A 14959-nucleotide genomic window follows, 5' to 3' on the forward strand; every position below is an offset into this window, starting at 1 on the left:
TTGCTTCTATTTTGTCCTGTAATAAAATTCAATATCTACTAGTAGAATATAAAATTCTTTAGCTAAAGATTCAATTAAGTCATCCGACATTAAGCACTTGCTATACATCTGACTATCCAGTATTCTGTTTCCGTATAACTTGTTTCTAAGACACATAACGGAAGAAGTTGCTTTTGTTAACTAATGTGACCAAAGACTCTTGCTTAGTACTTAGTTAGCACTTGACACAAAGAAGGTATTCAATAAATATATTCTGAGCGAAGGACTTAGCAGTGCCAAAAGGGAAAAGATAAACAATTTATCTGATTTATCTACATGCATAAATGAGGGCATATACCTATACTTATCATGAAATGACAATATTTACCAGCCCATATATGACAACTGACATATAGTAGAGGGAGAGACTTAGACTTCTCCACCAGTATCTTCTAAATCTTTTAAGCTCTATATACAGTCTCCTTTAAAGTACATATTCTCTAGGCTTGGAACAAGCTTTTCAACATGTGTCCTCATTCAAATCCTTCTTTGGAAATTCTTACAATATGACATCACACTATGAAATCTGAGGTAGCTGAAATGCTGCTATTTTGATAATCTCATTGGCAAATTATCCCAACAGAAATGCATAGGAAAACAAATAGTTAACTTCTCTGGACTCAAAACTAATTTACCTCCATCTTATGGTAGACCAACACAAATTAACACACAATATGTCAGGATACAAACACTGGGAACTAAAATGCTTAAGCATAAAACTAAAATGTATTTTCTCACAGTTCTTTAAAGCTTATGATGGAAACAGAATGAATCAAGATTAACAGGGAAAACATTTTAAAAGGAGTACTTATCAAAACAGAAGTGATATGTTCACAGATATTGTAGGAATTCAGTTCAATTTGCTGATATAAAATGAGCTGAGAATATATTAAACATTGGGCTCCTCATTAGATGCTGGAGCTATGGACAAAATACTTTGCAAAGATTTATTGTGATCAAATGATCTGGAATGATTGCTGGTGGCTGAAATTTAAGTATATGTAACTTTACTTGAGAAAACAGATATTAGACTGTATTATATGTATCTTTTAAAAATAAAATATAAGAAAAACATGGATATCAAATTTGTCACAATCCATAAGTCAGAATCATTGGACGTTCATTAACTCATGCAATATTCCAAGTTTCCTTTACAAAGTGAGGTGCTGGTGGCCACCCGCTTAAATATAAAAGAAAGAATAAATATAAAGGTAATATATTCCAACTATGAAAACTATGTGTGCAATGATACAGTATATAAGAATGACTGTGTGTTTCGAATTTAAATAAATCCAGTTCTTTAAAATCTTAAGAGTACTTCTATCTACTGACCAAGAAAATAAGTGATATAAAATATTTCAATTAATTAAAAAAAACTTTGAACAATAGTGAACAGTTTCTCTAAAAAGTTTTTATTATAATTGTAATTAGTAATAAATTCTTATTTCTACTATACAGATTTATATAAAATTCTATCACTTATTCATTTTTCCAATTTTTTAAAAAAGTTCATGGAGATCAATTCTACACTTTGAAAAGACTCCCACTAGACAGAGAAGTCATGTATTGAAATTGAAGCAGTTTTCAATTTGAGTAGAATAAATTGAAAGCACATCTTGCTTTTAAAAAAAAATCTAAAGCCAAGTAATATAAAGTAGACTAAAGTCTGAGAGTTTCATTGGTAGAAACACTGATAGTCAGACAAGAGTTCCCTAGATGATGGCACCATTTTCCTTGAAATGAGTGGAAAGATCAATGTAGCAATTTTAACATTCATGTATTAAGTAATTGCTTCTTTTTCTTCACCATTCACTTTTCATTTGCACTGTCATTAATTGTTTGTAGTAATCTGTCACACAGATTATCTCTGCTTTGGATTGTCACATATATTATTGACAAAATCATTTTTGATGTTTGACAGATAAATTAAAATACTGTTTTTAAGAAGTAAAATGGGATTTAAAATATTTTCTGTTCAAAGCACTTCAGAACAAGGAAGAGCTAATAGCTCTGAGCACAGGGAGTGAAGTAGGTACTATGAATTATTACTGGGTGTATTGTAGTTTTGGACTTGTGTTTTAATTTTATGTAAGAACTTGTTTCAGAACTATCTTTTGAAAATATACCCAAATGACACTGAAAAGGCAAAAGGTCTGACAGAAGGAAAACTGTTTTCTAACTATAGTCTAACAAGAGAGTTACAGAAACTAGCTAGAGTTTATTGTTTCTGAGAACAGACAGGCAGAAAAAGTGTATAAAAATAATAAATTCTATAAGAAGGACACTCACTGCAGTAAATGGAATGCCAACAGGACAAGGATACAGTTTAATCTCCTGACTGTTCTTAAACATAAGATTAGTATCTTATATGCTTGTGACTATACTTCATATAAAAATTATTAACATGCTAGCTTCAATTTTATTAATAATTCCTACTTAGAAGATTTGTAAAACCACAGGGCGAGTTAATATTAAACCAAAATTAGCAGAATCACTTAACAAACTTCTTAGTTTATCACATTTATCCCCAAGAAGAGAATTGCCAATTGTGCATATGCAAAATTATATCACTGCAGAACAGCTTTGGGACAGTAAATCATGAACTTTTAGTCATCATGACTAACTAGTGAACATTGGCAGCCTGAGAGCAACAGCATGAACAAGAAAGGTAACCGCATCTGAACACAAAATGCTTCAGAAAAGTGTGCAGGCAGGGATCCATGTCATCTCTAATGATTCAACCAGAAAATTAATGAATTAATTCATTAATACACTAACAGGCATACATCAATACTCAATCCTTTTCACCACTGAAGGTCTCAGGCAGAAGGACCAGTTCACTGATTAGGACATTTTTACTTCCTAACCACAGGCATGTACTTTCTAACCATGGAATAGTGACAAGCAGTTACTGTAAATGATGACCTGTTAGGAAAACAGTGAATTCCAAATATTGTGCTATCCTTACAAGATAGCTGGGCCATGGTCAGAGCACAATTCCATTTTTACAACTATTGCTGACATGAGTATTAGTTATTCAAATACTGTATGCTCACAGAATATTCTTTATTATAGGGAGTCAGATGGTGCAACGTCACAGTCTTACCTCTGCTATTGTAATAGAATCAGGATACAATGTGTGAGCCAAATGATTTGCCAACATGAGATAAATCAAAGCATCTTCATCAACTTGTAGTCCAAAATACTCATTATAGTCACCTGAGAAACCTTGACCTGATTAACAGGGAGGGGGCGGGGAAAAGGAATATAGTATATAAATAGGTATATCTTAAGTCTATGAAAACATATCTCAAATTGTGAGGAGTGTGCTACTGTAAGGAAATGTAATAAAGTTACCACCTGAAAATGTACTAACTCAGTATTCCTTTTCAATACTCAGAGATCAGAAAATCCTGCAAATCAAATTCTGTTTGAAAGAAACAACACGAAGAGCACTTTAAAGATGTAATTTAATTCTAATTAACTTGTATAGCAGTGAAATAAGTAATGCAACTGAAATGGAATGACAATGTCAAATTTCCAACACATTCCTACCATATCAGAACAAAGAAAAATAATAGTCCCTGAGACAGCCAAGCATGGGTACAGGAGGGCTTAAGGAGGACCTAACACACACTGCTGAGCTATTGGGTATGGACTGATCTAGGCAGGATTTATTGCCTCTATGTGGGTACCCACCACAACAGGCTCAAGCAGAGAGTCTCAATCCTCTGGTCACACAGATAGTTCTGATAAAATAAATGGGTCACAAACAAAACCGAGTAATGAATCTGGGAAAGGGTCTAGGAGGGAAGAGGCATGGCTGGTAGCAATGGAATGAGATAAGAGAGCCAGCAAAGGAACTTAATCAGAATGCATCAAATGCACATGTCAAAGAAAATAAAAGTATGGCAATGTTGGGTTCTACTTGATCCCTCTGAGATAAACAAGAGAAAATGTGAAAGGCACTTTTAAACCTAGAACTATTATTTACATCAAAAGGGCTGTGAAGTATGCAATAGAGATTTGCTGTGATGATGAATAAATTAGCACTAAACTTTCTACTGCCTCTTCTAACCTACTTCTTACTTTGTTTGCTTAAAGTATTGTTAGAATGATCATATCATTCACTGTGTATTCTATTGACAATTTACTCTTATTTACATTAAATCAAATCAATATTTACTACCAGCCTTCCCCCCAGTTCCATTTACCTAAGCACTTTACTTTGACCCTTGTTTTATCATGTCCATTTGCTGGTGGCTGGCACTAAAGGATAAGTTAATGTGTAATTATAAAAGGCCATGCCTCATGTTCTTTCCGCATATACACCTCAATAATAATTATCTGTCACTTTTCCCACTCTACTAACATCATTCTTCTTTCATTTACAATATGGAATGGACAAAAAGTGTGCGTCCATAAGTCATTCAGAGAAACTTTAAAAATTATTTTTATTTTATTATTGTTGTTGAGGTATCATGAAGATAAACAAATGAAGACAGAGAACCATTTCATGTAGTAAGTTCTTCCACCCAGTTTTACTAATACAGGTCATCAGGCTTGCATAGCAAACCCTTTTATCTGTGGAGCCATCTTGCTGGCCCAATATAATACTTACATATAGGTGTACGTGTATATTTATTATCCATGCAAATTAATCACATTTATCCTATTCACTGTTAGTAGAGCATATATGTAAGTTAGGGCTGGGGTGACATAAAAAATGTAACTTTCAATTAAATTCCATACCAGAAATATAATACAGATGGCCATACTGATCATCCTTATATGTTATATCCCCCAAATATATGTCTTAAAATTGAAATATTGTATCCTTCAGCTAAAATTCCCTATTTTCTCCAGCTCTGTACCATCCAGCTATCAAATCATAAGCCACACTTTATTTCCAAAGAATTCTGAATATATTGTTTTGGGAAATAGTCTACCATAAATTCAGACATTTTTTCATCCATGAAATAAATTACTTTTTCTTCCTAGATCTCAATGATGTCATCAAGAGTTTACAGATTAAATATTGCATCTTTATCCTAATTACATCATCACATATTTTTATAATCCATTTGCTTTGTAATTTTAGGTTTTTGTTTTTGACATGTTAAGTAATGTATTATTAATATATTACTTAATGTATATATTTTATATAATTAATATGCATAATACAGAGAGAGAGATAGAGAGACTCAGAATTTTTTTCCTTATGATTTCTTGGGCTTTCTACTCATGAAATGTATTTCACATCCCCATAAATTTTTGTTCATTTCCTCAATATCTCAGACCCCTGGGTCCTTCCTGGCCTTCAACAGAGGCTGATTTAAACTATGAAAGGATCTCTGGCTCTCTCTATTTGTCTTTGTCTCTTCAAAGACAGCTTCCGTCTAAACTGGAGGACAGATATAGGTGAAGCCTGGTGTGTGACAGTTGTAACTTCTTTCCTCCAAGCACTGGCAGTGTAGCAGTGGTCATCCTCTTCAGCTCCTTCCTTAGAAGACACTTGTCAAGATTTATTGTCTACACAGATCTCATCTTTATTTCCTTGTTGGTAGGATGTACCCACATATAGTTTTAAAAGTTTTATTTTATCGAAGATAGAATTTATGCTATATACACCATATTCTGATTATGGTATCCACTCTCCCAGCTTCTCTGAGATCCTCCTCATCACCCCTCCTATCCAGATTCATTCCATTTCTGTCTCATCTTAGAAAACAAATAGGCATCTAAAGAAAGATAATAAGATAAAACAAAAACAAATTTATTAGACTAGGATAAAACAAACAGAAGAAAAAAGGCAAAGAGAGGACAGGAAATTCATATAGATACAGATGCACACAGGCATCCTATAAAAACACAAAATCAGAAGCCATGATATCTATGCAAAGGGTCTGTAAGGTTAAAAAAAATGCCCCGAAGAAACATTATGGAACAAAGAACCTCCAAAGATACCAAAGAGTTGCACTTGCCATCCATTTTTAACCCATAAATTATCTCCAATTGATAACCACTTGCAAATGAAAATTTAGTTTTTTCCAATGGTGTCTCAGTGGAGACACAAACTACTCATAAGAGTGATCCCCGTGAACATCAATAGATGGCCAAAATGTATTTATATAGAATAAAATAAAGGCTGAGTATGGGGCCCCATAATTGAAATCCCATCACTCTGGAGGAAGGTTGAGAGAGAAGAATTAGGAGATTGAGGTCAGTGTAGTCTAACCAGCAAGATCCAGTTTCAAAAAAAAAATACCAATCATCTCTATATTTCGGGAATTAAAATTTTGAGTCTAATTTTGTGTAACTTTCAAAATGATACCTGATCAATTCTTCAATTTAATTTAAATCAAGTAAATGGCATGCATATTTTCTTCATGTATAATGCACAAAATGTTATCATTTATCATTCTTTATCTGGTTTAAAAGATGAATATATGCTTTAATAAATCCTGAATGTGCTGTGATAAATGGTTCTTTAAATTTTTTAAAGCCTTATATTAAGGACCTTTATTCCTAAGAAGACACATTCAATTGGAAGTGTATACTTTTGGATTTCTTTCTAATTAATTCATATCAGAAATGACCAGACAAAATGCATAAACAATAGACAATTAAAAGTGGAGCTGCCTGTGATGGCCATGCAGTGTCTATAGAAGAACCCCAAACCTAGCTACAACTTAACAATGAAAAGTATGCTTATCCTTTACATCTGTAACATAGCAGGTACCTACCCATGCCATGGTGATGATACAGCATGGATGTAACACCATCAAAACGGAACCCATCAAAGCAGTATTCCTCCAACCACCATCTTATGTTTGACAGAAGGAATCTTAAAACTTCCCAGCTAAAATATTAGACAGAAACGAATTTAAGTACAATGCAAACAGTGTTTTCCTTAGTCATTACATATCACTTGTTTGAAGTATGAATTAGAATTACTCCTTTGTCTCAAGCATGATATTCAAGAAACACACACAAACCGTAGAAAACATCCAATATTGTTTGTCTAATGAAGCTCATCCTAAAAGGAAAACATGTTAAATTCCCTTTAGCCACAAAATCTTTCAAAATCTGAGGAAAGTTAAAGGGGAAAAAAGAAGAATTACAGAGCATCTGCCTGTGCTGTCTCATCCAGGTCTTGACTCTTGTCAACCAGATTGTCCACTGTAGATAATGTAACTAAATATAAAAATGTTACTTATTACTGAATTTTAATCAAGATTTTTCATGGATCACATCATAGTCATGTAAGGAGATTATTTTCTTTATTAAGAATTATATTTACATTTACTAGAGTACTCTTTTATAGAAGTAAAAACGAAAGCCTAATGACAAAATCCCCACATATTTAATAAATTATAGCACACAGAGCCTAACATCCATCAAAGCAGAAGGAAAAAGAACGGTATAACTCAATTAAAAACGTAATGTGAAGCAACTATATCTTGGACAATTGAGGAGAGGGCAACGTCAATTAGTATTTCCTTCAGATGCACAGCTATGGCTGAATTCTCTATCTTATTACAACTGTAGTTTTAATACTTTAATACCCCATTTAGCTTAATGACAAAGCAATAATAGTGTATACAAGTCTTTAACACATCTCAAATTTATGCATTTTTAAACCTCCATATAAAAGAACAATCTGACATAAGCACAGATTAAGTCATCACATTCAACTCCAGAAATATATCTCTAACCTCTGAGGGAAGATGAATGCTGTTGCTAATACCTACTTGAAATAAGTTACCTTGAACTTTAATATTTCCTGAATGCGTGAACAATATATGGAAATAAAAACCCAGAAGCATAAGCAATGCAACAAACATGAAGGAAAACCTGGAAGTTCGAGATGCTTAGGTTAAATACTTATGAAGATGTATATCAGTTGTACTTTATTAACACGTTTGTTTGTTTTGTGACCATGTAAACATGTTTGAGCTTGGAGCATGAAAAAACCAAGTACATGTCAGATAGAGATACCAAGTGAAATACTCCATTTATTTTCCATTTTATTTTTTGGGACCATGTTGCAGTTTGGGTGAGAATGGCCTCTCCATGGCTTATATATTTAAATGCTTGGTCAATCTGTTTGGGAAGGACTAGGATGAGTGGCCTTTTTGGAAAAGCTACGTCATAGGCAGCAGGCTTTGTGATTTCAAAAACCCACATCATTCCCAGTTACCTCTTTCTGTCACCTGCTTGTGCTCAAGATATAAAGTCCCAGCTCTGGTCCAGTGTCCTGCTTCCCTGTCTGCTGCCATTCTTCAGTGTTGGCAATGGACCCTAACACTCTGGAACTGTCACCCCCAAAGTGAACACTCTCTTTTATAAGTTGTCTTGGTCATGGTGTTCTGTCACAGCAATTGATAAGCAACTAAGACACATAAGATATCTCACTGAACATGGAACTTACTGACTGGCTAGACTACCTAGCCAGAAAGCCCCAGGGACTCTTCCTAACTGTGCTGACCTTGGGGTGGGAGTACAGCCACACTTTTATGAATCTTTTCGTGGGTGCTGTGGATGAACATAGACTCTCATGCTTACTCAGCAAATACCTTATCTACTAAGACATCTCCCTAGCCCTACCATTTAAGAAAGATATTCACATTTATAAAACAGAACTCAATAAAAGGAGATATGCTGCAACTGTACAATAATCAAAATTTTTGTATAGTAATTTATATATATATATTTCATATTTTTTTAAATTATTAAACTAGGAAATTAGTTTAGAGATGTCTTAGATTTACAGCAGAAGTAGAACGGAATCATGTAGAGATTGCCTATATGCCCTGTTTACCTTTACATATATCATAGTTATTTTAAAAGGTGCTGTGGATGACTGATAAATAAAACACAGATTGGCCAGTAGACAGGCAAGAAGTATAGTTGGGACTAGCAGAGAAGAGAATTGAGAGAACAGGAAGGCAGAGAGGAGGAGACACCAGCCTGCTGTCCAGGGAACATCACGTAGAGGCAGCAGGTAAAGTCACAGAACAAGTGGCGACATATAGATTAACAGAAATGGGCTGAGTATAAGAGTAAGAGCTAGACAATGGTAGGCCTGAGCTAATGGCCAAGCAGTTTAAATAATATAAGCATCTGTATGTTTATTTTATAATTGGGCTAAGGGATGCCTGGGCTTGGCAGGACCCAGAAAGAAAAACTCTAGCTACGAATGGCGCCCAACGTGGGGCCCAAACCCATGACCCTGAGATTAAGAGTCTCATGCTCTACCGACTGAGCTAGTGAGCTAGCCGGGGTCATATACAGTTTTATTATATATATGTATATATGTGTGTATATATGTGTGTGTATGTATATATATATATATATATATATATATATATATATATATATATATATATGAGAGAGAGAGAGAGGGTTTTTTTTTTTGGGGGTTTCGAGACAGGGTTTCTCTGTGTAGCTTTGCACCTTTCCTGGAGCTCACTTGGTAGCCCAGGCTGGCCTCAAACTCACAGAGATCCGCCTGGCTCTGCCTCCCGAGTGCTGGGATTAAAGGCGTGTGCCACCACTGCTCGGCTGAGAGAGAGAGGTTTTTAAAAATAAAGTCTTTAAAGGGACAGTAAAGGTAGTATAAAAATAAGCCATGTAAAGATGGATATTACACAGAGAATCTGGATTGTGTTGTCTTTGGGATTTTAACTACAAAAAAATTGATTTTAAAAGCTGTTGAGTTAAAAAAAATGTATATTTTAAAGTACCTTGACTTCAAAATTTGGATGTAAGGATATTTTGCTTTGGAAAGGAGGCTCTGCTTTTGTTTCCACAGAAAGCCAGGGGCTATGGATTTGTTCCAGATTAAGATGCATCAGGTTTGACCAGCCAAGCCCCCTAAAAGGTCTCCAATGACACAATGGCTCAGATGATCCAACATCCAAAATGGTTTCAAGGCAACTGGTTCAAAAGTTTTACCCTCACGGACTACTCCATAATCCTAAATTTTTCTTTGTGTCCCCATAAGATACAGCGGCCCCCTCCAGCAGCAAGTAGTAAAAAAAGCTATGCCCAAATTCCCAAATATACCATGCTGGCTTTGCAGATGGAATTGGATCACTCCTTCTCTAAACCCAGACATATTGCTTAAAAAAAAAAAAAAAAGTTAAGAGATTCTTGTGTCCCAAATCAGAAGAGTCCTCTGGTGTGGGACAGGAAAAAACAATATTTTTACTTAAAGCAGGTTGATTATAAATACAATCTTCTTAAAAAAAGGGGGGGGTAGTTTAGATATAATAGGATGAAAGGGTAGATTAATGAACATACTTTTAAAGAGTAACAACTTGTTTAGAAATGTATTACATTGCTATGGATTTTAGTTTATTGATACAAGTTTAAACTTAATTTTGTTATACTGTATGTATATTTCTATTCTCGCTTGAGGTATTATGTTTATATAACTCATTTAGGTTGTAATGGATAATTAAGAAATACAGATTAATAATTAGTCTATTATGATAGTCAAACTTATAGTCATGTTTTTTAGGTATATAGAGATATAATTCAATTAGGTAGGTAATCTTCAAACACTTCAAAGACCTACAAAATATGGCATTTAAAATGTTTTAAAACTTTAGACTTTCTGGACAGTGAGACATGTCTGCTCCTGGCAGCACCAATTTACTTAAGAGAGGAGGATGGGCATCAAAGACACTCTATATGGAGTTTATCTTCTTCTTGGCAAAAATAACCATTTGGACAAGAAACTGTTCTTGCCTGGATTGCTTGAAAAAATGTATTGACTAGACATGCAGAACCCATAAGAAGGTGACCACTGAACTTTGCTTGGTGAAATAGTCCTTCAGGTTCCTGCTTCGCAGAGGAAACTGCCAGACATTCTACAGGACACAGAGAAAAGTGATTGGGAGACTCTAGCCCTGTGGGCTGAGGACAGATGCCCCAAAACTTTACAAAGGAACATTAGATGACTGTCCAGGCTGCCGCTGTCTCTTGTCTACCATACAAGACTCCGGAAAGTTACTTACATCCTTCTCCCTTTTCTCAGATAATAGTATATCCTTCTGAGGTCTTTGATTGGTTGAAGACTAGAGATAGTTATAATTTTCCTTCAGTTATGATAAAAGATAAGTTAGATATGAACCTTAGACTCACAAATATAAGATAGATAGGATATCTTCTTTAATATTTTAACTGTAATTCTTGCTTGATAATTGTTTTGTTATATGTAGTTTTACTATGTCAAAGTTAAAACCTTCCTTTAAAAAAAAGAAAGAAAAAGTACTGTGGATGATTGATTGATTGATAAATAAAACACTGATTGGCCAGTAGACAGGCAGGAAGTATAGGCAAGACTAGCAGAGAGGAGAATTGAGAGAACAGGAAGGCAGAGAGGAGGAGACACTAGCCTGCCATCCAGGGAGCATCATGTAGAGGCAGTAGGTAAAGCAATGGAACAAATGGTAACACATAGATTAACAGAAATGGGCTGAGTATAAGAAGAAGAGCTAGACAATGGTAGACCTGAGCTAATGGCCAAGCGGCTTAAATAATATAAGCATCTGTATGTTTATTTTATAAGTGGGCTAAGGGACTGACTGGGCTTGGTGGGACCCAGAGAGAAAAACTCTAGCTACAAGAAGGTTCAATTCTATATGAAAATTTCAAAAGATTTGAATAGGTTACAGCTTTGCATGTCAATAATAGTTTGAAAACATTGCTTTTCAAAAGCACGCATACTTATCAATAATGCTACATAGTTGCACATACTTTTATCTTGTTAAAAAGGTTCATTTATATGTTTGTGTGTGTGTCTGTGTGTGTGTGTGTGTGTGTGTGTGTGTGTGTGTGTGTGTGCGTGCGCGCGCGTGCATGTTCCTGCCATGAACACAAAGACTAGTAATAGACTTTTGATCTCCCAGAACTGAAGCCTGTGTAAGACGTCAGGCTTGCTATGTGGGATCCAAACCCTGGTCATCAGGATTGCAGTGCATGGGTACACTAAGCCATGTCAAAAACCCACATGCACTTTCGAAAAGTAACCTAAATGTATTGTTTTAGTAGAAGCCACCTCGGGGTAGAAAGAATATTTGTTTCAATGATAAATATATAAAACCATAAACAAGACAATACAAACTGTCCTTGGGCCTTATCTGACACTCACTATTCTTTATTTGTGTGGGGGTAGAGAGTATTATACATAATTTTTGTAAGTTTAATCCATGCAGACAGAGCAAATGCCTTCCAGGTTTTCCTGGTTTGTGGCACTTTGCCTTTCTTATGCTATATATTTCTACGTATTTACACGACTGGTTTATACTAAAGAACATTAATTTCACATAATAGAAATACTACAAACTGAATAATCTTTAGGTAAAAAAAGATTCATATAAAACTGCATTCTAACATCTGTGAAGGTGAAAGAAAAGGAAAAACTTATCATGTGATATTGCTTTTCAGAGACAAATAGAAGAGTGATGTGAATTCAATCACTGAAAAAGCATTTCTCTGTCATGTTTTTAACTAAAAAGTATCACTCATTCCTCTTACTACAATAGTTTACCTGTTCTCCTATTGGCCAAAAAAGAGCAATAAAATTCTTTAACATATGAAAAGAAACAGCAACATCTGGTTGTGACAATGTGCAAATATATTTTATTTGCAAGGATGAAAAACAAAAACAAACAAACAAACAAAAACAACACTGTCTTCTGATATTCCAAAACTAAGCAAATGACAATGGAGTATCTAATTAGAAACTTTCAATGGGCAATTTTTATTCTTTAGAGTTCTAAAGCACTATTAACCTGAAGAAAAGCCTAAAATCTAAGAGACACAGCCAAAAGAATCATCGTGCATCTGGAAAGAATAAATCAAATTTGTATTGGCTCCAAAATAATGTCATTATTTTTGAAGATTCACTGATAAAATGAATGTATCTCCTACAAAATGACTGAAGAGAATAAAGATGCGCAGCATGAACAAACAGTGCAAACTAACATTGAAAGTTCACTTTTCTAAACGACATGTAGAAAATAGACGCAGGAAAAAATTTGAGACATAAAAATTTAAGGTTAAAAAGCGCAATTGAAAGAACTAAGTTAAAAAATGAAGCCTCCAGAGAAAACTAGATAGCTCAGTTGGCAACGTGTTTTTGCTATGCAAGCAGGAAGAGCTAGGTTCAATACCAGAACCAATGTAAAATACACAAGCACTATGGCCTATGATTGGAATCCTAGAGGATGGGGGGGGGGCAAAGATAAGGGATCCCTATGTCTAGGCAGATAGCTAGCTTCTCTCTAAATCAGGAACTACAGGACAGTGAGATACCCTGTCTCAAGAAAACAAGATGGAAGGCATCTGAGGAGGCACACCTGAGTGAAGTTTACTTCAAGCCTCCAAACACATGCACATACACATGTGTAATCATCACACTAGTGAACACACACACAAAAAAAAAAAACACACTCCCACACAGACAAATAGACAGAGTATTATTACATTTCTGTTAAACATGCTCAACTAGATTATTATATTATTAATTAATACTAGATTACTAATTATTAATACTAGATTATTAGGAGCAGTTAAGCAAAAATAATTAGGTTTATATGACTAATACTTTATAAACACCTGGCCATTGTTGCATAAGAAAAAAGAAGCAACGAGAATCAGATAAAAAAGAAATGTGAACCTATAAAGAACATTCCACTATTGTGGTCCAGCAATTGTGTGTATTACCTTACCATACAACATGTAGGCAATGTAGTTGACTGTAAACTCAGTGGCCTGGTGTCATGGGATGGATATTTGATCACACTGTGAATCCCAAGATTGCATTAATTAAACAAATCAACCTTGAGTCCAGAGGCTGAGCCAGCAACTAGTTTACAGGAAGTAGTCATACAGAGTAAGAAGGAGTTCAGAAAATGGAAAGAAAATGCACAGGAAGCAGTGAGGAAGGACTTGGAGCCTTTTTGGTTTGGGATGGCAGAAGTTGCAAGACACTGCCTAAGGAGGAAGGTCAGCTGCTTGTTCCTTGGCCTTTCTGAGCTTTCAGGTTTTCACCCCAGCCTCTGACTCTCCAGTCTTTATTGATAAAATCATAAGATTGAGATTTAGTTTAAGACCAACAGACTGGCCAAACTCATTTGAAATATACTGATTATATTCAAGTCACTAAATAAGGGAATTAGAGAACTTTCCAGACAGAGAATCACAGAAAATAATGTTGATTCCACAGAACAAGCAGATAAGGACATGTATTTGCATGTACAGAATGTAGAATGTAATGTTTAAAAAAAAAAAGTCAGATCATGGAGTGTTACCAAGGTACTAGGATGAAGATGTAGCTATCTTTATGTCTGGCTTTAATACATAAACATTGAATTTGATGTAAATGATGTATTTGCTTATAAAATAAATACATTATCTCAGCTCACTGAACTCAAATTACAATAGAACTGGTTCAGGAGTACTCAAGGCCACCTGCAGAGTTCAGAGAGTCACTAAGGAACTTCAATAGAAGGTTTGGGATATAGGTTCACTTATGACTGCCAGGATATTTATACATAAACATATAAAATGGAGTCAGCAAAGGGAAAGATTGCCCTGGCATCATCTGAGAGTCAAGTCAATGCCAAATCTATGTGGGTTGTGGCAAGGGACCAGCTCCACAGTACATATAACAGTCTAGACTTCCAGAACAAAAGCAGGTATTCAGCATAACCACATTGCACAATGAATATACAGAAAGAGATGGTTACCATTCCTAGAAATAGTAAAAGCCTTCTGAAATTTACTAGACTTGCCAGCAGGTATTTTTCCAGACAACCGTTCTAATTATGTACCATGTAATTTCTTTTTTCTCTACAAGACCAGAAACCATCTTTGGCTAGGTAATTATAAAATAACTAGTGCT

The 14959-nt window shown here is 34.9% G+C and overlaps 1 protein-coding gene across 1 annotated transcript in view; it reads right to left on the minus strand.

Annotated features, from left to right (window-relative positions):
- The window catches only part of Gbe1 (1,4-alpha-glucan branching enzyme 1), a 253228-nt gene that overhangs the window by 68747 nt on the left and 169522 nt on the right, over positions 1-14959 (minus strand). The window contains exons 8-9 of the mRNA XM_028876721.2: positions 6786-6901; positions 3146-3273 (exon numbers count right to left, since the gene is read on the minus strand). Of these exons, the coding sequence (XP_028732554.1) occupies positions 3146-3273; positions 6786-6901 (244 nt within the window). The remainder of the gene's footprint in view (positions 1-3145; positions 3274-6785; positions 6902-14959) is intronic.

This window comes from Peromyscus leucopus, chromosome 12 (assembly GCF_004664715.2).
Source record: "Peromyscus leucopus breed LL Stock chromosome 12, UCI_PerLeu_2.1, whole genome shotgun sequence".
Lineage (NCBI taxonomy): Eukaryota > Metazoa > Chordata > Mammalia > Rodentia > Cricetidae > Peromyscus > Peromyscus leucopus.